The following is a 25,839-nucleotide window of genomic DNA, read 5'->3' as shown; positions in this document are numbered from 1 at the left end:
GAACAAAACAATATGTTTTTTAAAGAGCTTCCTTTCTCTTTTTTAATGCACACACACACGGGTGATGCAACTGCGGAAAAAGGTTTTTCTGCTTGTTTTTAAAGTCAGAGAAACACAAATAGAATTTACATTTCTCATTGATTTTATGATTCATCGCATTCGTCTTTATTTATAAAACCATAGAAACGGTAGAGTCTGAAACCAAACCATGGGATTCAGTAGACCCTTAGCACAGGAGTGCTGTGTCACTGTTAACACTTATGTTTTTGATGGACCGGGGCATCGGTAGTAGACCCGTGCCCTCACCCGGGTTTCACTAGCTTTGTGTAAGCTTGTTACTTCATCTTTGCGTAAAGTGCTTACTTTTTCCTAAGTAAGTCAAAAACAAACTAGAGGTTACAAGTTGGTTTCAAACTACAAGTTTAGTTAATTTAGTAAACGTAATAGACGCTAGTTATTTATGTCCTTCTAGTAAAAACTTGGCAATGCGTAAGTTGTGAGCTGTTTTGTCATAGTAATGTGTACGCCAAGACTTAGATAGATATTTTCATTATAACTAGATGGCGTTTGAACCTCTGCAAAGCTGGTGAAACCAGATCCCGTCCGCAAAGAGCCTAGCCTGCATTTCTCCTACGATGCGACTCTGTGAAAAGGCTTTAATGAGTATGGTGATGAGTATGGTGATGAGTATGGTGGCGCTGCCCTCGTAATGACGTTGTAGCTTTCTTTCCAATGCAAAGGCCGTGCATTTCACCCACACCAGCTCTATGTCAACTGCTGCTCTTCCATTCTCTCTCTCTCCCCCCCCCCTAGGAGGACCCAGTCCCTGCATGGACCCAGCCCAGTGACCACCTTCGGCCCCAAGGCCTGTATGTTGCACAACCCCAACACCATCATGTAAGTTGGACTAAGTAGTACAGTACATGGCCGGCTATTACAATCACTACTTTGAATGGGATGTATTTGTTTTTTGCCGTTTTTCTTCTCGTCACTTGAGGTACCGATGGTTTTGTGCTGTGTTTGATGATGTCGCCGTCGCCGAGGTAACCAACATGTATATTATGTTGGCGTCTGTTCCATCGCTGAATAATGATGCAGTCCCATAGCCCTAGATGATGTAAGATGTAGTCCACATCTAGTGGTTTTATTTGAGTTTGGCCCCAATGAAGTAAAATTCGGAATATAATTGCCTGCAACCTCAAAAGAGAGAGAGAGAGAGAGAGAGAGAGAGAGAGAGAGAGAGAGAGAGAGAGAGAGAGAGAGAGAGAGAGAGGAGAGGAGAGAGAGAGAGGAGAGAGAGAGAGAGAGAGAGAGAGAGAGAGAGGAGAGAGAGAGAGAGAGAGAGAGAGAGAGGAGAGAGAGAGGAGAGAGAGAGAGAGAGGGAGAGAGAGAGAGAGAGAGAGAGAGAGAGAACATCTTTTATCCATTTCGGCTGCCGAGTGTCTTCCTTCATGCCTTAGTCATTGATGTGTATCTCAGTGATGACATACTGATAGCTAGGAGCTAGGATAGGAAACAGGGTTGAAAGAAACCAGCTTTTCAGGAAGAGCAGGATAGAGTGTTTGTTGAGTAGAGGGTCACACCCAGTTTTGGGTCCTCTCGTTGGGCCCTGTCCGTACACCAGGGGTCACTCTTAGGAGTTTTGTTTACCTGATGTTGCAAACCGATCACAGGGCCTGCTCTAACATGAATAACTATATCTACATCGCCATGCTGGATTCTCGGACTGATGCAAGACCAGTCGGTGTGAATTAAGAAAAAAAAAAAAACTTTTTTTTTAATGTTTTTTAGAAATGCACGAATGTAGAGTATAATTTGCATGGGAACAGGGCGTAGTATAGTGTAATTTATCATCTAAATTCAGTTTGTGGAACAACACTGTGAGGGAACGAGAGTGGAGGACGCGCATTGTCGCAGGTCAACGGAGCAGAAAGAAGGATGAGGTCCAATACATATGCCACATTTTAATTGTAATTCATATTTAATTTGAGTTTGAGCTAATAGATTATTGCGCGGCTCGCTATCTCTATTTTGTGTTTTACTTTGGCAAACAATCCGAAACAAATGATAAGCAAATGAGCCAAAGCAGCAGGTTAAGCTAGTGTGTTACCGGTCGCAGTGTTTGCATGGGTTGAATGCCATCAGATCTTTTCCATCTGATCATAAAGTTGTCAATGAGTGATCGGAATTAGACGATAGTCTTGGGTGGCTAACAAATAAAGGAAGGTCCGGCCCAGTTTCTTTATTACTGATCCAGGAAAGAGGGAGAAAGAAGGAGAGAGAAATGGGGTGTGTTCTTCGGGGGGGGAGTAGTATGTGTGTTTATGCGTTCTTGCTTGTGTGTCGAGAACTAGGGGGCGGAGCTAAGTGGATGATGTCACTCTGCCTTTTAAAAGAGCAGTGAGTGGTTTTGCTTCAGCAGTCTGCCAGAGAGGACACTTTAGAGAGAACCGAGCGGGAACAGATCTGGATCCTGGCTGAGCAGAGAGCAACTCGCGACCGCTGGGTCCCAGATCAGCCTGGATGAGGAGAGGGAGGAGGGAAGACCCATGCATATGCCAAGCACGTGTTGGACCTGTTCCTCTTCTGATTGAAGGAGGGGAGTTTTGGTTTTTGAGCCGCAGCTGACCAAAAACATTTTGTTATTGCAGCTCCGATTTTTTCATTTTTATTTTCGATTTGTTTTACATCATTTTATTATTTTTTTTCTTAACCCTGAGTCTTGGTCATGTAAAATGTGGCCAATTTTCAGTGGAAGCTCAGCACATGGACTGTAGGGGCTAGGGTAGTATAGATGCTGGGCCAAGGCCAGTCTTTCCTACATGCTCCCCGCTGTCCCCCTGCTCATCACATGAAGCCAGACATGAAACTGGCGCGGTGTGTAAGCCAAGACATCCCCAGGGACATCAACAACAATGAGTCGAAATGGTAAAAATCTGACTTATCTTTGTGTGTGTGTGTGTGTGTGTGTGTGTGTGTGTGTGTGTGTGTGTGTGTGTGTGTGTGTGTGTGTGTGTGTGTGTGTGTGTGTGTGTGTGTGTGTGTGTGTGTGTGTGTGTGTGTGTGTGTTAGCAAGTTCTGATGTCTGCAAAGACAAACAGAAAAGTCTGCTGAGCCAGTGTCTCACCGCTGGGCTTAAGTTAAGGCGGCTAAGTTCTATCGTCTACTTTTGAGGTCCACATCATTGGAAACCCTTGTTTTTTAACTGCAGTCGAGTCACTTACTTTATAACTTGTTCCGAGCCTACTAGTTAATATCTCGGGCCCAAAATGAATGACTGAACATGGTGATATGGGGCAGGGGAGTGTCCACATCTCTGAATCCAGTTTACTTGGGCCAACGTGTGTCAACAAAGAAATCTCAGACTGAATCACTGACCTTTCTGTGATTTATTTTCTAACTGAGTTGATATCACGATTGTTGGACAACACGAATGTATGAAGCAGTACTGGAAATTAATATTGGTTATTTCTCCTTGCAAATCACTCAAGTTGACAACATAAAAACGAAATTCATTCTTTAGAGGTAGTAACATATTCATCGGTAAGATGTCACAGCGTTGTGTACGATTTCCGTACAGAGATTTGAAATGATGTGCATCTCACCTATTCTGATACGGGTCCATTTACCGCCCCTTCGGTTTGACGCAACGCACCGCAGTCGTGAACCTGTTTTCGGTTGTGCGTCGGGTTTTAGTGAGCGGACCAATCACAGCCCTTGTTGCTGCGTCGCCTCAACGCAAGGTTACAATTTTGGGGAGGCGCACGTCAGGCCCTTGCAGTGGACACAAGGGGGGTCCGCAAGGACGTGAGGGGTCCGTCACCCCCTTGCGTTGTGTCGACATGGAACCATAACTAATCCTTAACACGTTAATGCCTAGGTGCTTTGTCCAGCCACTGCTCATGTAGGGAGGTGAGACTCCATTGTATTCCTGTAGAAAATATATTGGTCCGTAAGTAAGAGAATAAGAATGGAAAATAGCAATTTCCATTAATAATCATTGAATTATTATTTATGATAATAGCTCATTATTACTCATTATTTTTTAAGACCGAGCCAAGCCCTCAGAGTACATATGGGGCGGCGCTGTGCAGATACGCTTGAACGGTATACGACTCAAGTCTATATCGGACAAGGAACTATTTCAAAAACAAAAAATTAGCTTCTAGCCTGACACAGACTTTCTCTTCTGGCTTGACTGTTATCTCATGGCCACTACCTCGTGGCTATGAATTCCCTGCAAATAATGCAAGCCAGTCACATTCTGCGGTTATCTGCCTCAATCACTCATACGCAAAATAACTTGTTCAATGCCTCGATCAATGACTGCCTTGTATGTCTGGAGACTCTGATGGCTTGTCCAGTCCCTTCTTGACGACGGACAGGGGTGGCGTGTTTTGTCATGTCAACAGCAGGTCAACAGCAGGTCAAGAAGCAGCACAGAGGACACCCTTTATGTATCATCTATTCTGTGTTGTATTTTGGAACAGCAGCTATTTAGGGCGCTCTGACACTAGGCAAGTTTGCCTGTTCCGTGCTGCAGGAAGATTCAGCACGATTCCCCCCCTCCCCACTCCCCCCGCTGGCCCGTGGTCACACTGCTCCCAAAGGCAGTGGCCTGGGCACGATTGCTCCTTCATACATACGTCATAATACGATAAATACGTCATCACCAAGCGTGGTGTCCAGCTGCGACTGAATGCTGTTGTCGGCCCAAATTGTCCAGCTCACGTTGCGTATCCGCGTGCGTCATCTCATTAGCATCTGTACTTTGGCGACGCCGCACCTCTCCCAAGTGTGCCGTGGCCAAGGGGCTGTTCCGTGCTGGAAGACGGATGGCGTGGTCACACGAGCCAAACGTTCTAGACTTTAGTATGCAAATGAGCTCGGGCCCGGGGCCACGGCCCTAGAGTGAGTGGCCCCTTAGAGGACTCATTTTTCAAGCTGGATGTCGTGTACATGATGTGTTTAGTTTTTTTACATTTATTGCACCAAAAAGTACCCAAGACTCTTCAAGCAAATGTCAGTATTAATATTGTGCTCTTACCGAACTGTTGTATGTAATATCCAGCCTCATGACTAGCATTAAAAATGGTTCAAACGACGTGTCTGATTGATTCCAATCAGTACCGTATAACAAGTGCTCATTCTGCGGCATTCAGCCTGTGGCATACCAGAACCCGCCCTCCCAATGAATAACCACTCTTTCACGTTCTGAAACCTGTCCAGGTAAGGAAGTAGTCCAACAGCCTTCCCAATCACACCCCCCCCTCCCGGTCTTCCTGAGGTTAATCCCGGCTCAATCGTTCCGTCTCTTGTCTCCCCACGCCCAGGCACATCCAGGACCCGGCCAGCCAGAGACTCACATGGAACAAGCCTCCCAAAAGTGTCCTTGTCATCAAGAAGATCCGCGACCCAGGTCTTCTCCAGCCATTCAAGGAGCTGTGTACCTTCCTCACCGAGGTGGGTGCGGGCGGGCGCAGAGCTTCTCTCTGGGGGGAGGTGCTCAGCTGGGGTGTTGGGTCTCTACCACCGTCTCAGGACGCAATGCTGCAACATCTGTCTCAGGGATGTAGGGGAAGGATGGGCTGGTTGGCGAAGGTGTTTTACTTCCTGGGAGGGCGGCTAGATTATGGAAAAAAATCATGAACACGATTATTTTGGTCCATATTGAAAGCACGATTTTTTTTTTTTTGAAAACATGATGTATTTATTCAGCATGTCTCTCCCTAACAACACTTTACTTTCACAACTCAACAAAATGGTCAAAAAGAAAAAAAATTCAAATCTAAATTAATGTACAGATATGTATCCAGCTGTTCTGATTATATTTGTTTTGTGATCGTTTGACGCTAAAATCGAAATCGCGATCAAATCCGATTAATCGCCCGGCCCTACTTCCTGGCGGAAGGGCTCTGGGGTTGAACCCTGCTCTCTACAGTCTACCGGTAGCAAGGCTGGAGCCCAACTCCTACCTGCTCTTAATTGTGATGTTTCTAAATGGAAACGCTGTGTTTGTGGTTTTGGGTAGACGACGTGTCTGCTGAATGACTCAATAGTGGTCGCAGAAGCAGCAAAGTAGAAGAAAAACGTTCGGACCAGACATGCCATTTTGTGTCGTACTGTTTCCAAACCTAAGGGTTGGGACCCCACCTTGGGAAGAGGAGATACACACAGCACACACCCAGGTTAAGATGTTTACGGTGCATTTTCGTGCAAGAGCAAGAAAGCGTGTTTTTCAATTTTTTCTTTTCCTGTGCCTGCAGGTGAAGAGCATGATTGTTTACGTGGAGAGAAAAGTTCTAGAGGACCCTGCCATCGCAGGCGATGACGCCTTCCGGACCACAATGAACAAATTCTGCACATTCCGTGACGGTACCAAACACCACCCCTCAAGATCCGTCGCATAACAATGTTGAAACCAATGAGCCATGACTCAGTTTGTGTGCTGCTGTCATGAGTAAAAAATATGATGATAGTAAAACCGTCCGATGAACCAAGCCTGACAAATGTGATATAATTTGAAGTACAATAGGATGCCTCAACCATGCCTGCTACTTATCATAAATGACGTGTATCTGAACACACCGTCTGTCGCTCTTGGTTCACCTGGTAGATCTGGACGATATCTCCAACTACGTGGACTTCATCATCTGTCTCGGTGGCGATGGGACCTTGCTGTACGCCTCCTCACTTTTCCAGGTAACCCAAACCGTAACCTGAACCTAAAAACAACTTGTAAATGAAGACGCCATTTTGTCCCGAGGCACTTGCAACGCAGTTATGTTTGGAATGTCGACGTCTTTACAGTACATTACAACACTTCATTTTATACGTTTTAGCTAAAAGACAGAAATGTTATTCTAAGGCCTAACAAAAAAAAATTGGTTCCGGTTTCCGACCGACCCTGTCAATTTATGTGCGACCCAAATTATTTTATGAGCTTAAAAAATAATAATTGATGCAAACTATAATTACGTTTTTGTACAGCACCTCTTCATTCTGTACAAGGATGAGCAAATTTTCTTGTTTTTAAATGAAAAAAACCTACCTGGAAAAAATAAATAAATTCCCTACCTACCCATGACCTCAACTGACAACCAACAGGAACCAAACTTTTTATTTTTTTAGGCCTAACCGTTTTTTCTTGGGTGTGTTTTGTGTGCCTGGGTGGTGGGGGGGCTATCACAGGAGAGTGTTCCCCCAGTTATGGCCTTCCACCTGGGCTCTCTTGGCTTCCTCACCCCCTTCAACTTCGACACATACCAGTCTCAGCTCAACCAAGTCATCGAGGGTATGTTCACACACACACACCACACGCATCACAACGTAGAAGGCGCATCTTAAAACCACGAGAAAAATTATGAAGAAACGATTACTTGAACTGCGGACGTTGTTCCGTGCACCGAAGCCAATCATGCTAATTATGTAGCTGGGAATAAGTCCCTGCCTAATTGGTTAGTTAGGGCTTATGCAAAGCGGGGGCTAGTGGCAGGTCAGTTGCACAAGGGCAATATGCAACAGATATTAATGAGAGGATCCTTTCATCGACCGACTTGGGTACTTCTTTGTAGAGCACTGGTATGAAATGAACGCCACTTATAATTGACCGGTCATAGTGAGTTGCTTTGGATGAAAGCGTCTTTGGATTGAGCCTGGCTCAGCAAGAGTGGAAGGTTGGGTAGGTTGCTGGTGGCTTTGTCATTGTCCAAGTCGTCCAATAAAGCCATACAATGTTCCCTTTTGGTTTTTAGTTATTTTGTTTTATTGGGCACGGTAGTCTCGCCGTTGGTTTCGCGCTCTCACCCAAATGGTTGTGGGTTCAAACCCAATCGCCGCAGTCTGCCGTAAGAAACCTCTGAGCAAGAGGTCCAATCTGCTTGTTAATGTAAATTAATTGACGTCATATCTGATTTATTGTGATTAATAATTCTTATTATAACTAAATAGTCTAGCAATACATTTACTACCACTAACTTTGATTTGTGTGTGTGTGTGTGTGTGTGTGTGTGTGTGTGTGTGTGTGTGTGTGTGTGTGTGTGTGTGTGTGTGTGTGTGTGTGTGTGTGTGTGTGTGTGTGTGTGTGTGTGCGCGCGTGCAGGGAACGTGTCTATCGTGCTGCGCAGTCGGCTGCGTGTGCGCGTGCAGAAGGACAGCCGGGAGAAGAGGGCGAAGGTGGAGGAGAACGGAGTCATCCTCACCAACGGGGACGGAGAAGGCATGCACAAGGCCGCACAGTACCAGGTAGGACGTTTTAGAAGGGAACAGTTTTCATCATGCGCACTCCCGCTTCGGTGGGGCTGTTGCAATAATGTGCAAAAAAACGTTCAATTCAGATGACGTCTGAAGCCTAGAATGTTGGAAGCCATGGAATCCCGGAATGGTAATAATGTGTATCGTAGTAACACAAAAAACATTAATACAGTCACACGTCGTAAAACAAACATGTACTTACATATTTATGGCCTGCTCTTATCTGAACACAACTTCTTACTTAATTCGCTTCATATATTCCTGTCAAGTCATATCTCCCTTTTGGCTTATCTGGAACTGTTCACAAGGTGCAACACAATGCAATCTATTTGTTCCCAGAAAGATGCATTCTTCTTTGTGGCTTATGAAATCGAACCCAACCTCCGCGCTGTGGTGCCAAGGACTATCGAAATGTAGGGTTATCTACTGCCAGTCAGATAACCGGAATTCTGTCCAGAATCCTCAAACTAAAAATTGGGTGCAGCTCTGATGCCCAATGTGATGCAATGCACCCCGTTCAAACAAGATGTCCCATCATGCTTTGCGAGGCTGGCTTCCGGGTCGATAGAAGCGGTTGAGTTGCGTGGCCATAAGTAGTCAATGGGGAACCCTCTTGGACCGGGCTGTGAAGTTATCGCCTTTTAGAGAGATCAGGGTGTATTCCCAGTCACTACTGGGTTCATCTGTGAGGGATGGAGTGGTCATTATTGAAATGTTTATGGTGTGGGCAGTTTTGAAAGCCCACACCATAAACATTTCACAACAGGCTCCTTAGCCTAATTGTAACTCAAGAGAGCCCACGTTCATAAAGAAAGAGGCTTCGTTCTTCACCAGGACTCGGTCCTGGGGCTTAAGAGACTAAAGAGAGGACTCTTGTTTAGTCAGACTTGTCTACAAAATAAAAGAATAGGGGAAAGATGCATATACCGCAGACTACAAATTCTTACTGATTTGGTAACTTCTTACAAAACCCCTCCTTTACATTACCTTGTAGAGAATAAGGTGGTTTTTGAGGCAGAACTTCAACTTCCTATTAACCCAACACAACTTCCTCCACGACTCTCTCCATGGGTCACACAGACATTGGGTTTGCATTAAGCAAGAACGGGCGGGACGCATTCAACTCTTTAAACACTCTTGATAATCGACCAACGTAATTGATGGCTGCCGTGAAAAAAGTTGCAGTGTGTACGTTTTAACGCATGTGTTGCGAGACGTAATTACTAAAAGGCCGCTTAGCTCGGATTAAGGGCTGAACGGACTATCTTCCAAAACAGGACTCTCAAGACGGGCTTGAGGGCTTGTTGTGAAGATCGTGGGGCTCAGCCGGTGCAGAGTTCACAGTGCCAGAGCCGTTGTTTTACCGCCTTAGATAACCTAGGCTGTCCATGCCCTCTCTGTCCACCATCCTGCCTGTGGCTGGACACTGCCACGTGTGCCCTCACTAGGGGCTAGATGCTGTAATGGCTGTGGTGATGTCAAAGACATCCCATCTGGTGGTGGAACAGAGGTCCTTATTAAAGGACATCAACGGTAGATTAGAGGCCGTGTCGCTCACACTGTCGCCATTTGCGAAGAGAGACAAATTAGTATGTTTTACTATTTTTTGGACTATTTTATGTTCAATTTCACGGTTGAGCGTGTGTGGAAGCTTGGATTACCACACAGTCCCTTGGGCTATCAGGATATTAAACACCACCTAATCTGTCACACTGCTTAGCAGTAAAAAAATATATACATACACTTGCGGGCAATTGTAATTTTATCTTTTTCACTTTTAATGTTTCAATCTTATTAATGGTATTTATTATAATAGTGACAGTGAGATGTATGTTCTTCATGTCTTATGTTGACTTGTCTTTATATTTTACTGCACCTTCAGATGTAGCGATTAAATTTCGTTGTACAGGTGACTGTGCAATGACAAATAAAGTCTCTCTATCTATCAGTCACCTGTAGCCGGGAACCAAGCGGAGTTTCCCACTCAGTTATTCATCAACGTCAGGCAGTCACTTGATGGAATGAAGTCAGGCACAAGGGCAAACAAAAGTCTGCACTCGCACTCTGTGGGGTTTGCCCATCAACGCCATATCAGCTCCTGTGTCATGCAGGTGGGTCTACCTGTGGTTATGACAATAGGTTGTCATAACGACAGGATGACGATCACAATGAGTCACCTTGGCGCGAATACCAAATCCTACCCACACCCCAGGGCCCTCGCCTTGGACCGGCCAACAGTGCTGTGTCCTGCTATGCGTAGCTGCTATGCGTAGCTGCTATGCGTAGCTGCTATGCGTAGCTGCTATGCGTAGCTGCCATGCGTAGCTGCCATGCGTAGCTGCCATGCGTAGCTGCCATGCGTAGCTGCCATGCGTAGCTGCCATGCGTAGCTGCCATGCGTAGCTGCCATGCGTAGCTGCCATGCGTAGCTGCCATGCGTAGCTGCCATGCGTAGCTGCTATGCGTAGATGCCATGCGTAGATGCCATGCGTAGCTGCCATGCGTAGCTGCCATGCGTAGCTGCCATGCGTAGCTGCCATGCGTAGCTGCTATGCGTAGCTGCTATTTGTATTGTGCGTAGCTATGCGTAGCTGCTTTTTGTATTGCAAAAGCAATACAAAAATAGATGCATGATAAATGATTAATAGTGTTAGGTATAGTGTTCGTAGTTGTAGGATTAGCATTCAGAGAGAAACCATGACCTGATTTGAGGTGTTATTTGAATCTACCACCGATGGGTGTTGTGATAATACTACGGGGGGGGGGGGCGGTGGTGGTATCATCGATGGTATTGTTGGGTGAGAGCCGCGCTGTATGAGTGTCTGACCGCTGGCCGTCTGGCCCCCAGGTTCTGAACGAGGTGGTGGTGGACCGGGGGCCCTCCTCCTACCTCTCCAACGTGGACCTCTTCCTGGACGGACACCTCATCACCACCGTTCAGGGGGACGGTGAGTACCCGGCCGGGACACGCCCCCGCACAAAGGTGGCGGGGGCCCAGCCCTCATGTCTGGACAGTCGAGATGCAGATGATGAGGGAATGATTAACAACACAAAAAAAAAACGACATGAAATAAAAAAAATAACGAAAAACAAACATTGGCATCTTCGATGTCGAGATTATCGAGATGCTGATGATGATGAAGTGATGCTACAAATAAACAAAGACTTCCCCTTAACCACTTAACGGTCAAATCCCGCCGGCGGGCAAGTCTTCGTCACACCAGCCCTTCCCCCCGACATGCTGGGTCAATTTTCGGCATCATACAGTTGAGTGTTATAGTCATGTCATACACCGTTTGAAAGCTTAGAATCTCAGGAATGTCATCCAATGTCAACCATATGGTGGAATAGATATTTTTGGCGAATATAGATCAAAAATATCCTAGTGTCTTAGGTCAAAATAGCCCCCCTCACCCTCCTCCTCCCTTGGTGCATTCTAACTTTATCGTCGTTGTGGATATCCTTAGCAATGAGTTGATACTTCATGTTGGGTCTTGAAATGTTCATAAGAGTCCCCAGAAATCGAATATCAAACATTATTTTAGTGTAATTACATTGTGTTTATGCACAAGCCATCTTATACAAAGCAGCCGAAAAATAGAAAACCAAAACGCTACTATGTTTTTTTTGTAGAAAACTGCGATTCAGGGTTTGAATTCTGCTATTGTCGTCTGATTCATTGAATCCGCTGTGTTTGCCAGGGTCTCACGGTGACATAGAGCCCTCCCACATGTCTGTAAGACCAATACTTCCTTGTTTACAAGCCTTACAAGCCAATGAGGCGATCACTATCAAAACGGGGCGTGTATACTTTGATTGACAGCTAGCTACACCAGCACACAGGAAGGGTCGGGGACGGGCCTTAGATATCCTAATAGCCAATGAAAATACCTTTCTGACGATATCCAGCATGTCAAACAACGTCTCACGTGTGGTTGAGAAAACAAATGCGCAAGGGGTGTGCGTAAACTAGCAGGCTCTTCCCCAGAGTCGGATAGCTAAAAATTATACCTTATACCAAAGTTATACCTGTCTCATTACATATATGGGTTCACTTTTGTTTACAGTATGCATTTTGGGTAGCCAAAGGTCTTTTTTGGAGTATCCAAAAGGACCCTGACCAGAACGAATGGACATATCAGTACATAAAAGGAGCTGGAGACTTCATCTTTTATGCTTTGTTGATCTTCTTTTACACAAAGCATCACAAGTCCTAGGGATAGGGCTCAGTAGTGTTTCCAAGGGATATGGAGTTACCCAGGGTACTACAATCAGCTTGGTTTTGGAGTTGTGTGTAACCGGCCGGGAGGAAAAACAATATTATAGACTTCCCAGCACTGTGAGAGTACATGATACAGTTATTCTGATAATGTCATAAAATTCTACAGGTTCTCAGCTTTCCTAAGAGACCAAGCATGTGATTAGAGGTCATACTATGAAGGAGCAGTGCTCTCTAGAGTAGGCGCAGTGCAAAAACAAAAAAATGTTTTCAAAAATGGCCCGAACACTAAGTGGTTAAAAAGCAATGGTAAAATATATATATGATCAATTCTTACAAACTAGTCAACGTTAGTCAGCAGTATTCAGAGAGAAAACATGACCGTATTTGGGTATTTTATTTTTCCTTTTTTCTTTCTTTTGCTTTTCCTTCTCCTTGTGCTTCCTTCTGACCATGTATCTAGTCCATAACCAACTGTGTGTGTGTGTGTGTGTGTGTGTGTGTGTGTGTGTGTGTGTGTGTGTGTGTGTGTGTGTGTGTGTGTGTGTGTGTGTGTGTGTGTGTGTGTGTGTGTGTGTGTGTGTGTGTGTGTGTGTGTGTGTGTGTGTGTTTTGTCTCTCTCTCTCAGGCGTGATCGTCTCCACGCCGACGGGCAGCACGGCATACGCAGTGGCGGCGGGCGCCTCCATGATCCACCCCAACGTCCCGGCCATCATGATCACCCCCATCTGCCCGCACTCGCTCTCCTTCAGGCCCATCGTGGTGCCGGCCGGCGTGGAGCTCAAGGTAACCAGCGCCCAGACCCCCCCAACACCGTCCCCACCGCCCCACCGGTCACACGATGAGCGCTGGGGATCGCTCGTCGAGTGGCTGTTGTGTATCGTGCACACTTCAGCGTTAACTACACCGTTCACTGCATAGTTCCTTACAGAGTTCACTGGATAGTTCCCTACATAGAACACTACACAGTTCACTGCAGAGTTCACTACATAGTTCACTACATATTCAGAGTTCACTGCAGAGTTCACTACATAGTTCACTACATATTCAGAGTTCATTGCAGAGTTCACGACATAGTTCACTACATATACATAGTTCACTGCAGAGTTCAATCCAAAGTTCCCTGTGAGTACATTACACAGTACGCTTCACTGTCGGCAGTCTAGGGGGTAGGATGTTGGAAACGGATCAAAGAATGCATGGAAATCAGAATGAAATCAGACTGGATTTTCCGCCAGGGCCGGGCGTGTGAAAACAATAAGCAGAACGAGTCTGAGAATAACATTACAAATAGTAATGGACACGTACAATGCCAGAAGCAGGATGTGTACGATGAACCTGGAACCTTAAAACTGGTTCCTCTGTGTCAACACTATTGCTCCAGTGTTGTCCAAATGTGCATACGAGATAAACGGCCAAAGATTGTATTTATTGTGCGAATGTGTTGCGCATGGTATGAAATAGTGTCTCTTGGCCTTTCCTCTTGGTTATCTCTATTAGAGCTGAACGATTTTGGGAAATAATCTAACTGGATTGTTTTTGACCAATATTGCGATTTAATGTGTTAATGAAAACATTCTTTAGTATGTCCAACACAACATTGGAAGCAGTCAACATAAAAACTGCTCTTTCGTTTAGGTCAGGCCGATGTGTTAAGATTAATTTATATTATAAACTTCTTTATTTAACGATTGAATTTTTAAAATAAATGAATCGTACTGATTTCCAGTCAGTATTGTTTTGTTTTTTTTGCAGCCTTTGCGATTTGCTTACCGCGTTTAATTACATTTGCAATTTTGATTTGAATTCAATTAATCGTTCAGCCCTAATCTATACTGGGCCTGAGAACCAGATACACCTATAGAGGATACCTGAGGACCCCATCACCTTGACCTTAGCATGACCTCTGGGCCTCCTCTCCCTCCTCCCCCTCCTCCTGCTCCTCCTCCTCCTCTTCCTCTTCCTCTCAGGTCATGCTGTCCAGCGAGGCGCGGAACACTGCCTGGGTGTCGTTCGACGGCCGGAAGAGACAGGAGATCTGCCACGGGGACAGGTCAGTCGCCGAGCCCGTCGCCGTGGCAACCGGGTGGATAGGGTCAGGGGTCGGCGATGGTGGGGGGGGCGCTACCTGTTTCCCCCCCCCCCCCCCCATTGTCCCATCCCCAGTTGAACCAGGAGACATCTTTGAGAAAGAGGTCGATAAAAAGGAGAACTATTCAAGCCTGGAATTGTATTTAGTTTTGTATTTTGTATATTAAGCTTGGGGTAAAAGTGTCTTTTTGACGACGGGCAGAGAGGCAGACCTCCGTACGGATGGACAGCTAGAATGACAGACAGGTGCTCCGTCCTCACCTCCCTGCAATGGAGGTGAGGCGAGGGCAGCCGGCCAGGAGAGCCAGCCGGGTCTGTAGAGGAAGCAGAACCATCCCAGGGTATAGTCGAGGATCGAATCGAAGAGGGAACTGCCCTGGGACTTGATGGCTTTAGTTTCGCAGCAGGGACCTGACATAATAGCCCCTTTTTTTGGTTTGTTAACACTCTTTTGTAACCCGTCCACGGTAACTTCCTGCTTCTTGGAATCCACCCCATTGTTACCGTAACAGACCTCTTTGAGGAAGTTCATTGTGTGGCAAGATCCACCCTGTGTGTGTGTGTGTGTGTGTGTGTGTGTGTGTGTGTGTGTGTGTGTGTGTGTGTGTGTGTGTGTGTGTGTGTGTGTGTGTGTGTGTGTGTGTGTGTGTGTGTGTGTGTGTGTGTGTGTGTGTGTCATAAGGTCATACTTTTTTGCGCTTTTATTGTGAAACTCCCAGTCTGATTGTTTGCTGTGTCTCCATCCAGTATCACCATCACCACTTCCTGCTTCCCGGTTCCCTCCATCTGCTTCCGGGACCCGGTCACGGACTGGTTCGAGAGCCTGGCTCAATGTTTACACTGGAACGTGAGGAAGAAGCAGCACCACCTCACCTCTGAGGAAGAGGAGTTCTGAGGGCTTCTGATTGGCCCATTGTCCCCCCCGCCAGCTCTGTCGGCCAATCAAACATGATATCCAGTCAGTGGGTCCTGGGGTCGAAGCCAGCTACATGGTTATTCATTGATGACATGAATTTGATTTGAATTATTATTATTTGTAATTAATAATATGAATAGTTTATTCATAACAATTTTCAATATTCTAGTTATAGTAACGATAGATTTTTATCATCAGCCATAATAATTAATAATACTAACAATTGTATTATTAATAATCATGGTTCTGATTTTTATTATTATTATTATATTTTTTTTATAATGACACCTTCAAAGTTCAGAAAGGGGGTGCCTGCAGGGTGTTGTTATCCTACTATCTGTGCTGGGCTACCGAGGTCTACCCCGAGGGGTAGCGTTCCAATCAGTTCCCCTGAGCTCAGATCGTGAGGTGGGAGGCAAAACCTGGCAGGGTCGTTCCTCTTCCGGACCTGGAGTGTTGACAGCGCTGTACACACGGGGCCGTTTGATTCGATGGTCTGTGCGGGCCATCGTAGGTGAGCGTTGTGATCCGGTGTCGGAACACTTTCTACACTTTACGGGAAGATCACTGGCTGTCAGGGAAGGCTCAACAATTACCACATATCCTACGTGTTCAAATTAATGGAGCTACGTTTTTAATCTGCTTGATATGAAGTCTAATTTTATACATATATTTAAAGGGTTACACACCTGGAAGCGTTGGCGTGTTCGCGTCGCTCTAAAGGCTGAAACGTCAGTTACAAATGGCGGATAAAGTTAATCGAAAGTGTATAAAGAAAACCATAAGGGGGGAAAAGTCTTTGGCTTCGCTGAAAACTCAAATGGCGTCTTGTGTGAAGTTGCTATTTCAAAAGTTGCAGAACCAAAACGTTTCCTATAATGTTAAACAAGACTGTTGCTCTTCATTTAATAAGAAAAAAGCAGAATTTTCGTCAAAAGATTGATACCTTTTTTTCTTTTTTTTCACTCAGATCTTAATGTAAAGCAGGAGAAAACCAATGCTATAGCATTTCTAATGTATAGACTGTGCCTTCACCACTGGTACGTTGTATTGAAAACTAATGTCATTTTTCTAAGGTTTACAAGATCTTAATTATTCTTCTAAACGTGTTCTCACAGTTGTGCAGATCTACCGTAGCCTTGTACTTAGAGTATTTTTCTACGCTGTCGCTCTGCGCTGTCAGCACCTGGAAGCAGAGAGTAAGTTCCATTACTCTTGACTCTTCTCGCGATACTACAAATGTATTCAGCAGTTGTTTTACAAACCTCTCTCCTAACCCTCGCGTGACCTTTTGTGTTGTGCTTATCCAGAACTGAAACATCCATTCCATTCAGACCAAAAAAAATCCCAAGTCAAACCCCAGGCGGTCTTGTGCGTGTTCTTTGTCGTGGACGTGGTGGTAGTCGCGTCGTAAGCCATAGGGGGACATGCACACGTCTAACGGGGGTCTTGACACAAGGTGGGACCCTGTACTGGTGGAGGTTGGGTTTTTAGTCGGCGATTGTTACCGTGGGTGGTGTGCTCAAAGTCTGAGTTGTGTGTGCGTGCGTGTGTTTTGAATACGTATAGCGTGTCTGATGTATAATGTGGAAGGTCTGTCATTTATTCAGTCGGGATACTTATCGACCAGCCCGTGGACCAGTGTTCCCATTGATCACTGTAGCTCGTATCACTGTATGTTTTTCAAGAAGACCAAGAGAGATCATTCCTCTTAATTTCCTGTAAGTGTTGAGTGTGCCATGTATTGTGTTCAGTCTCCTCAATCTACTAAAGGCTCAGTTATGGTCCCATGTCGACACAACGCAAGGGGCTTTACGGACCCCTTGCGTCCTTGCGGACCCTCCTTGTGTCCACCGCGAGCGACGTGGCCCTCCCAAAAATTGTAACCTTGCGTCGAGGCGACGCAGCAGCAGCAAGGGCTGTGATTGGTCCGCTCACTAAAACCTGACACAGAACCAAAACAGGTTCCTGTCTGCGTCAAAGCGTCTGCGTGGTCATTGCGTTGCGTAGACGTGGAACCATAACTGATCCTTGACCCGTTAAAGAGGCATCCCCGACGTTGGTACTCCCTCCATGTTTAGATTTAATCAACAGATTATTGAAGTAAGTCCCAGTGGTTTTGGGAAACCTAAATCTTTATATATCTATAGATATATAAATTCTTTTTTTTTTACTACACGTTTACTTTTTTTTTTAAGTCCGTGGCCCAAGGGTTAAACAAAGAGCCTTACTGAAATCCGTGAGGCTGACCACTGAAGAATCATTCACAAGAAACAAAGGAGTTGTACAATGAAACGCTACCACCAGTGTCCCTCAGACCTAACCTTGTGAATGAGGGGCCCTTCTCATCTCACCCTCGTCAACGGATCCTTCTTGGGTTTTGTCTGTCAGGAACTACGAATTCCTTCATTGTTTTTTACATTACGCCAAGTAGTCGAGTCTTTGCGAAAAGTGCTTTTCACTTTCAAAACCTGTTTCTCTCCGCTCTCACTTTTGTAATGGTACATTTGTAAATAATTCTGTATGAATTCTGCTATTTTTTTCTCGCCCAGAGCACTTTAATAAACAACAAATCTTTAACATGGAAATGTATGTATGTGTTTCATTGTACACTTTTGCTTAAATGTTGTAAACAAAATTCGTTACATTATTATTGATTCCAATTTGCAGAACATTAATAATCTTCTGATTAAAGTCGTTTTTGTTTAAATTAAAACATAAAGTTAAATTGGAAATCTCGAAGATTTCCGTTACGTTCTCTCTGGCTATCCCTTTGGTGAAGGGACTTTATTTGGCAATAGTTGGTAACTTAACATGCATCCACAATGAAAATCTTCGAGATTGCTGAAGTAAAAATAACTAAAGTTTGTGCTAATTCCATAACAGTGTTTCAAAAAAATATACCAAAAAAAGTCATGACAAGAAAAAGGTATTTTAATACAATTGTAAATTTTCATCTCGATGCGTCCTGCACAAGAAACACCAGTTGTCAACGCAAGCAGCAGCTACTATTGCACGTAACACTTTGTTTGACTTTCACCACCCCCTCCTGATGAAGAGGTGTCTCTGGTCAGCTCTAGCTCGGGGGGAAGGGGAGGGAGACAGTCAGTAAACAGGTTTCCATGGAGACGGTCAGTCAACAGGTTTCCATGGAGACGGTCAAAAACTGGTTATTCATAGTGATGGTCAGTTAACAGGTTACAATGGAGACGGTCAGTTAACAGGTTTCCATGGAGACGGTCAGTAAACAGGTTTCCATGGTGATGGTCAGTTAACGGGTTACAAAGGACACGGTCAATTAATACTGTACATTAAAGGAACTGAATTTTAATCCCAATGTCCTTTTTAGTAAGATGCTTTAGCCACCTGCTCATGGATGGCCTGTATCTCCATTTCTAAAAGTGCTCTGTACATGGCTTTGGATGACAGTCGTCAGTAGTAACAGCCGACACACAAGGCAAACCGGAGAGCACAGAGCGGCTTGTCTGAGTGCGTAGTGGACGGCGCAGGGCAGTGACCGGACATAGTACAGGTTGGTTGGTTTAAACACCGGGGCTATCTAGAGACCATCTCCTTGAACCTCGGAAACTTCAGTAGGCTGAAGTCCGGGGAAGAAAAACGTTAGGCAAAATATTAGCCACAAAAGTGCACATGTATATCAAATATATATATATATATATAGAGATATATCGATACAGGTGTATATATATAGATATGTACTTAATAGGAAAATGATGGAAAAAATATGTATATTTGTAACTAATGCTTCAGCCGGCAGCTATAGGCTCCGCGCCCCACAGGCCCTGACGGAAGTGCTTGTCCAGACGGCCGAGTGCCCCCAGGAGCGCCATCTTGATCCCCACGGAGAGCAGGGCCCCCACCACGCTGGCAGCCTCCAGCGTGTGGGGGCCGTCTGCCGGCCACCTGCTGATGACCTACACACACACACACACACACACACACACACACACACACACACACACACACACACACACACACACACACACACACACACACACACACAGGAAGACACACAGGAAGACACACACACACACAGGAAGACACACACACAGGAAGACACACACACAAAAATGAGAACGGCAATAGGTGGAAAACTTAAACAGAATCGATAGCTGCATTTTTTTTTTTTGACCAATAATTACTATTGGTAACTATTTTGTGTCGGGCCCTCACCGTGAACATGAGATAGATGAAAAACACCACTTCTGGAATGTTCAGGAGGAGGAATACCAAAACCAAGACTCGGGCTTTTTTCAAAAGCTAGGGAGCGGGAAGAAAATACTCATAATTACATTTCACAGAAAAAGTCTAAAAGATAACAGTTTAGAACCCAACAATTGTACATTAACATTAACTGATGGAGAACTTATAAATGGCCTATAACCATTTACATTTATTTTTGTGATTTCTGTCCAGAATAATCATATTTTTAACAGTATTCGTATATAACATTAACAGCCCAATCAAATTTAAGTTAGTAACCATAACGACATTTAGGTAAAGATAACAGGAAAAAACTGTTGCAGTTTCAACTGTCAGTCAAAGTAAGTGAAAGCAAGTGAAAGTACGGCTCACAGCAACACCGCCGACTACAGTAGTGAGACATGACCAGAAGATGCAGGCGCAGCCGATCAGAATGCTGTCCCTGAGGTTCGTGGCTTCGCTCCCCGATATCATCAAGATACACAAGCACAGCTGGAGTCGTGGGAACACATTTTCACGACGAGTAGTTATTCATTAGAATCGATGTATATACAACTGCAAGCCTTTTTCAAAAAGTGTTGTTCGGTTTAATTGTTGTAAATATAAGCCAACTGTATTGGAATACACATATGTTAATAAGGTGTTATACATTTCGAAGTTAATCTTAAGCGGTCAAAGTCACTGCAATAATTCTCTCTTTTGTATTCCGTATATGTTATCACTCCAGGATCTCACCTGAGCTTGCAGGTCAAAGGTCACCATGGAGAAGCACAGGTTTAGCAGGAAGTACCGCTCTTGGACGCTCTCCAAGGCCCCGCCCACGCGAAAGGCCATCCTATCAGCCGCGCCGATGAGGAGGCAGGTGCAGACGACGTGGACCACGCCCACACACAGTATGCACACAAACCTCAACTGGGGACATGTGTCGACGCGTTAAAGGGCCCCTATTATACCTCTCCAAGTGTGAGTGTGATCAGCCATTACAAGCTGTTTGAAAACCGTCTTTTTCCTGTGTTTTAGTGACATCACCAGTGGGAGGCTCCACCTTGATGTATGACAGATGGAAGTGGACACCCCCCCTCGTGATGTCACCAAGGCACAGGGAAGGGCAATCACACTCACACCTGGTGGTGTGACACAGGGACCCTTTAAACATCTGCGTTGAACCGCCTACATTGCTTTGTTTTTGTGTAATGTTGTTCAACCTGTTCTGTTAGTGTTCGGAAAGCCCGGCAGAACAAGAGATGATTATTCACGGCACAGCATTAGGAACACAGACAGTCGGCTTCACGTGTCACGTGACATCATGGATTTGCATCATCAGTGTCCAACCATTTCTTTCAGTAGAAGTGTTTTCTGCCTAGTATTAACAAAGACCAAAAAATTTGAACATATTACACCAATTCTTAAATCGTTACATTGGCTTCCTGTAGGTCAGAGAATTGATTTTAAAATCATGTTGCTAACCTATAAATCCCTACATGGTTTAGGCCCAAAATATTTAACTGATATGCTTCCACTACATAAGCCTTCTAGAACACTAAGATCTTCTGAGACCAATCTGTTAATTATCCCCCGAGTAAACACGAAACATGGGAAAGCAGGATTTAGTTACTATGCAACAAATAGCTGGAATAAACTCCCTGAGGATTTAAGACTTGCCCCAACTCTGAGCACCTTCAAAACAAGATTGAAGACTTTTATGTTTGCTTTAGCTTTCTGCTAAATCTTAAATACTTTAGCTTTATTTTACTAAAATGCCTTTTTAACTCACTTTCAATTTTACTTACTAAAAAGCCTTTTTAACTTTCTATTTTACTCATTTCTTTGCATATGTTTTCTTTTCTTTTTTAATGTATAACAATGTTTATATGTGAAGCACTTTGAGTCTGCCTTGTGTATGAAAAGTGCTATATAAATAAAGTTGCCTTGCCTTGCCTTGCCTAGTATCTTTCGGGGCGCTTGGCCTTTAAGTGTGACCTTTATAATACAGTACGCACACAGTACTTCCTAACTGTACTTCCTCAAGGCAAACAGTCTTTCCATTACTTTGGAATAGGGAGATTTGACACTCACTGAAGTGTCTTTAGAAAAAGAAGAACTTCTGCAAATATGCTCTTACTACTAATACTACTCCTACATAAACATACAGGACCCCCCCCCCCCCCAAAGTGTGTAAGGCATCTTCTGAGGAGAAAGATGGCTGTTTCCCTACTAATAGCTTAGTGCTAACCAAAGTGCTAAGCTCTCAGGGCACTCAGCCATTGAATGTCACATGATGTAGGAAGTGTGTCATTTGAGTTACTGTTGTTCTCTTGGTTTAGGTGTGTGTGTGTGTGTGTGTGTGTGTGTGTGTGTGTGTGTGTGTGTGTGTGTGTGTGTGTCTGTGTGTCTGTGTGTCTGTCTCTGTCTTGTTATCTGTGTGTTTGTGTGTCTGTGTGTCTCTGTCTGCGTGTGTGTGTCTGTCTGTGTCTGTGTGTGCGTGTGTGTGGCTGTATCTGTGTGTGTGTGTGTGTGTGTGTGTGTGTGTGTGTGTGTGTGTGTGTGTGTGTGTCTGTATCTGTTTGTGTCTGTGTGTGGGTGTGTGTGGCTGTGTCTGTGTGTGTCTGTGTGTGTGTGTGTGTGTGTGTGTGTGTGTGTGTGTGTGTGTGTGTGTGTGTGTGTGTGTGTGTGTGTGTGTGTGTGTGTCTGTGTGTGTCACCATTAGCTTCTGCTGCTCCTGGTGCGGCAGGAGAATGTAGTTGAGCACTGAGCGGAGGACCAGAGTGAGCACGCTCAGTAGGAAGGCACACAGCTCCTGTCTGTTCTCCTGCAGTACGCCCCGCACCACGTAGTACACGCAGAACACTGCGTCGACACAAGCAACACAAACACAGAGGAAACACAACCGTCACCAACGGCATCGCAACGCTGGAAGCACACGATGTCGGGACGGACGCCAGAGTGATGTTTCTGATTTGTCTCATCAAAACAAGAATTAACTATTAGGAGTGTTCGGAAAAACACTATGGTACGTTTGCACACTGCTTCTTTGGGGGGTTTTACTACAAATGCTACAAATATGGACAACAAATATGCCACTTTGGTGCGCTGCGTGTGCGTCGGATCTTAGGGTGAGGGGGGGGTCGTCCTATGTGGACCTTTGACGCTCCATAGAGACTCACTGGGATGAAGGAATGTGCAGATACAATGGACCTCACTCCTTGTATTCTCGAGCCCCCTCGTGAAAGGACCTCCACCAGCACACAGTCTGTTTTCGGTTCATGTTTTGACGACTCAAACCAAAGCTACAGCAGCCATGTGGTCAATTGAAACCTTAACACTGTTGTTATTTATACATCCAGGTTCTCAACCCCTGCTTCTTCCACACAATCTTTTTGAGAGCGTCTAACTATGAACTAGGGACTACTTTTTCACCGAAAAGGAACCTGCAATTGCATACAATTGAAACTGGGGCAACTACAAGCAAACGTTTTTAAGTGCTGCTCGACCCAGTGAGAGATACAAAGCCCCCCCCCCCCCCCGGGCAGACTGAGTGACGATCAGCTATAGGGATCTGAAAGAAATGAGGTTAGCGTACATGTAATTATGATAAGCGGTGGTGCACACAGTAAGAGTAGGAGGTGCTACATATCACAGGTGCTGGCTGAATTCCCCCAACAAGAGTACAACTCCGCCAAACGCGTTCAATCCGGATGACAGGCGCTTCGATGCGTTGCTATGAGAAACGTTGTTGCCATGGCACTCACAGATTCCCACCAGCTGGATGAGGGAGACGCCCAAGTCTTGCTCCAGGAGGGCGTCGTACTGTCCGCAGAAGCTGGCCAGATTGAGGCCCAGCAGCACGCACATGGAGGCCAGCGTGAAGCAGAAGTACAGCTGCACCGCTCGGCTCAGCTCCGCCCAGGGCTTGATCTGGGGACGAAGAGGGAGCCGGGGACGAAGACGAGGATGATAATAATAATAATAATAATAAATTTAATTTATATAGCGCTTAATATGGTACTCTAAGACGCTTAGTGTCTTAGAGTGCCATGATGGGAGGACAAACATGGTTGACTTTGGAAAAAGCAAAAACTGTAAATGTATAATGTACCTAACGTGTAACGATGAGACTTAAATGAATTAAGAGATCTTACATGATTCAAAGGCTTCGTTCCTTTATTTGTCGAGGTGTTTATATGTGTACGTGCAGTTAAATGTAATGTGTCCGACTTCCCCGGCTAAGCAACATGTAGGGGATGTATTCCAATTAAACCTGCGCAACTAAAAGATAAACTAAATCTATAGGGGAGGAAATCTTTTATTTGTATTTTGTATTGTCCTACTTAATGAAGGTGTTTGACCTCACCGGGCCGCATGGTGTCGGGATCAACTCCTGGTGCCTCGGCCTCAGGTTCAGATGTGGAACATCAGCGCCCTCTGCTGGCGAGTTGTCCAACAGCGGTCTGTGAAGTAGGACCGACATACACAGTGGGGCTGTGAACACAACACAACAAACTCGCACGCTCTTTGGTGTAGAGTACACCAATGGTGTTAAAGTAGTTTGACATCATTTAACAAATGTATACGTTGATCTGAAAGTTTAAAGACTAATCGTATACTAGGCTACAATTAGCCCTACTATGATACAACTACACGGCACTCGTATTGCCACACAGTACAGTAGAGATGACGTCAAATAACCACTTGTAATCAATCGCCTTCGCCAACGATGCAGTAGGTCTGTCGCTCACGAGTCTTCGCGGACCAAAGGGTCACATGTTGCGACCCACTGCCAGTTCAGTAGGAAAAGTTGCAGAAGGTGCGTGTTTTATTTTACCTTATCTCGTCCATGTTCCCTAAAAGTTATGTAGAGTGCAGGCTTTGTTACTGCATCTTCCCACTACATATTTTAGTTTCGGTTTATATTTGGCGAAGTCTATATTCGCGTAGGTTTCAGTTCCGCATTCATAGTTGCTCTGATTTCCAGGCGTCGTTCCTATGTGCACTAGTGTGTACTGAAGTGTCTTCTACAGCCCCGCTCTGTAGTTCAAGTCCGCCACCATTCGAAATGACGTCTCTGCTTGTGCAAGGCACATTGTTTAAAGGATCGTGGTTCATTTGTTAAACACATAAAGTAATTGCATTAATCAATGTATCCAACGTGTCCTTCTGGTAGACTGTGATGATAGATCACAGTCTACCATAGATTCATGCTGGTGCCGAAATAATAATGCATGTAATAATGATGCCAAACTACAAAAGATTTCCTGCAGAAAATGCGTCGAGTGCTGTGGTGCAAAGTGAGGTTTAAGTAGAAAGTGTTTATTTGTATGGGCCCATGTGCCTATTATACCATAGTAAATATTTAGCCAGAAGCTACTAATTCTTCCAGTGTATTTGGTGACATTGTAACCTTAGCGGCCGCCACCGTCTGATGTCCGCCACTAGGGGGCGTTGACCCGCACAACAAACACCAGCGAACAGCCGCCGCCACACAAAGACAATGCTCACCCCACACACACAAAAAGCAGTCTGATCTCATATGATCCCAAACTTCCCGTGGTATTGACTTCGCTCCTCACTGGAAGCACGCTGGATTGTAACTGGAAAACATTACACAGCCTAAACATAAGAACAATATCAACCAAGGGAGACGGACCCACCGTAACGTTAGTGTGTACAGGAGGACGTAACTATTGGACAAGAGGCGTGCAAGCTTCCACTGAGGCTTTTTAAACCTGGCACTGTGCGCACAGAGGCGATCCCCGGGTGAGTGAAAACCTTCGCCTCGATGCAGGTCGAGATCCACGCGTTACTTAAACCAGATGTTGTTACTGAACCTCGGTAACATACGTGACCGCACACCTTGGCCGTAGCTTCCTCTATTGTGTGCGTGTTTCCTCTCCAGGAGGCTAACGCGATGAGCTAATGTCATAATGCAGCTTGTTCGTGTTCTGTAATGGTTCGTTCACAAGATCAACAAGTTATGCAAAACATTGTAGACTGTCTTGTATTTCCCTGTGTAACTCACAATCCGGAGGTCCAGGGACTTAAACATGTTAGAAGCTCCCGGTGAACCACTATGGCTCTTATTGTGTTATCCCGTGTATGTTTTATTGATAACCATCTACCCTTTGTACTGGGTTTTAGT

General features: G+C 45.0%; 3 protein-coding genes across 7 annotated transcripts in view; 2 read left to right on the top strand and 1 right to left on the bottom strand.

Moving 5' to 3' along the window:
* The window catches only part of LOC130387559 (NAD kinase-like), a 23,273-nt gene extending 5,187 nt beyond the window's left edge, over positions 1-18,086 (top strand). For 3 of the 4 annotated variants that reach the window (XM_056596727.1, XM_056596743.1, XM_056596738.1), the window contains 10 exons: positions 814-897; positions 5,334-5,463; positions 6,267-6,375; positions 6,617-6,702; positions 7,192-7,294; positions 8,102-8,244; positions 11,102-11,201; positions 13,101-13,258; positions 14,443-14,525; positions 15,311-18,086. In XM_056596727.1, the coding sequence (XP_056452702.1) occupies positions 814-897; positions 5,334-5,463; positions 6,267-6,375; positions 6,617-6,702; positions 7,192-7,294; positions 8,102-8,244; positions 11,102-11,201; positions 13,101-13,258; positions 14,443-14,525; positions 15,311-15,458 (1,144 nt within the window). In that variant the 3' untranslated portion in view covers positions 15,459-18,086. Of the gene's footprint in view, positions 1-813; positions 898-2,373; positions 2,929-5,333; positions 5,464-6,266; positions 6,376-6,616; positions 6,703-7,191; positions 7,295-8,101; positions 8,245-11,101; positions 11,202-13,100; positions 13,259-14,442; positions 14,526-15,310 lie in introns of those variants that run through there. The other variant, XM_056596736.1, reaches the window with a different exon arrangement.
* LOC130387596 (uncharacterized) lies at positions 18,058-25,009 on the bottom strand. The gene is made up of 8 exons (XM_056596773.1): positions 24,526-25,009; positions 24,055-24,151; positions 23,453-23,618; positions 22,405-22,550; positions 20,439-20,615; positions 20,076-20,195; positions 19,674-19,760; positions 18,058-19,414 (listed from the first exon to the last, which is right to left on the bottom strand). The coding sequence occupies exons 1-8, from the start codon at positions 24,537-24,539 to the stop codon at positions 19,247-19,249; spliced, it is 975 nt and encodes a 324-aa protein (XP_056452748.1). The 5' UTR covers positions 24,540-25,009; the 3' UTR covers positions 18,058-19,246.
* Positions 23,969-25,839, top strand: part of LOC130387580 (solute carrier family 35 member E2A-like) — a 14,573-nt gene continuing 12,702 nt past the window's right edge. Inside the window, exons 1-2 of one of the 2 annotated variants that reach the window (XM_056596763.1) lie at positions 23,969-24,507; positions 25,107-25,457. The gene's annotated coding sequence lies outside the window, so the exon portion shown is untranslated. The remainder of the gene's footprint in view (positions 24,508-25,106; positions 25,458-25,839) is intronic. The other variant, XM_056596755.1, reaches the window with a different exon arrangement.

This window comes from Gadus chalcogrammus, chromosome 1 (assembly GCF_026213295.1).
Source record: "Gadus chalcogrammus isolate NIFS_2021 chromosome 1, NIFS_Gcha_1.0, whole genome shotgun sequence".
Classification (NCBI taxonomy): domain Eukaryota; kingdom Metazoa; phylum Chordata; class Actinopteri; order Gadiformes; family Gadidae; genus Gadus; species Gadus chalcogrammus.
The sequence above is the reverse complement of the archived record's forward strand: the minus strand, read 5'-3'. Positions and strand labels throughout refer to the sequence as shown.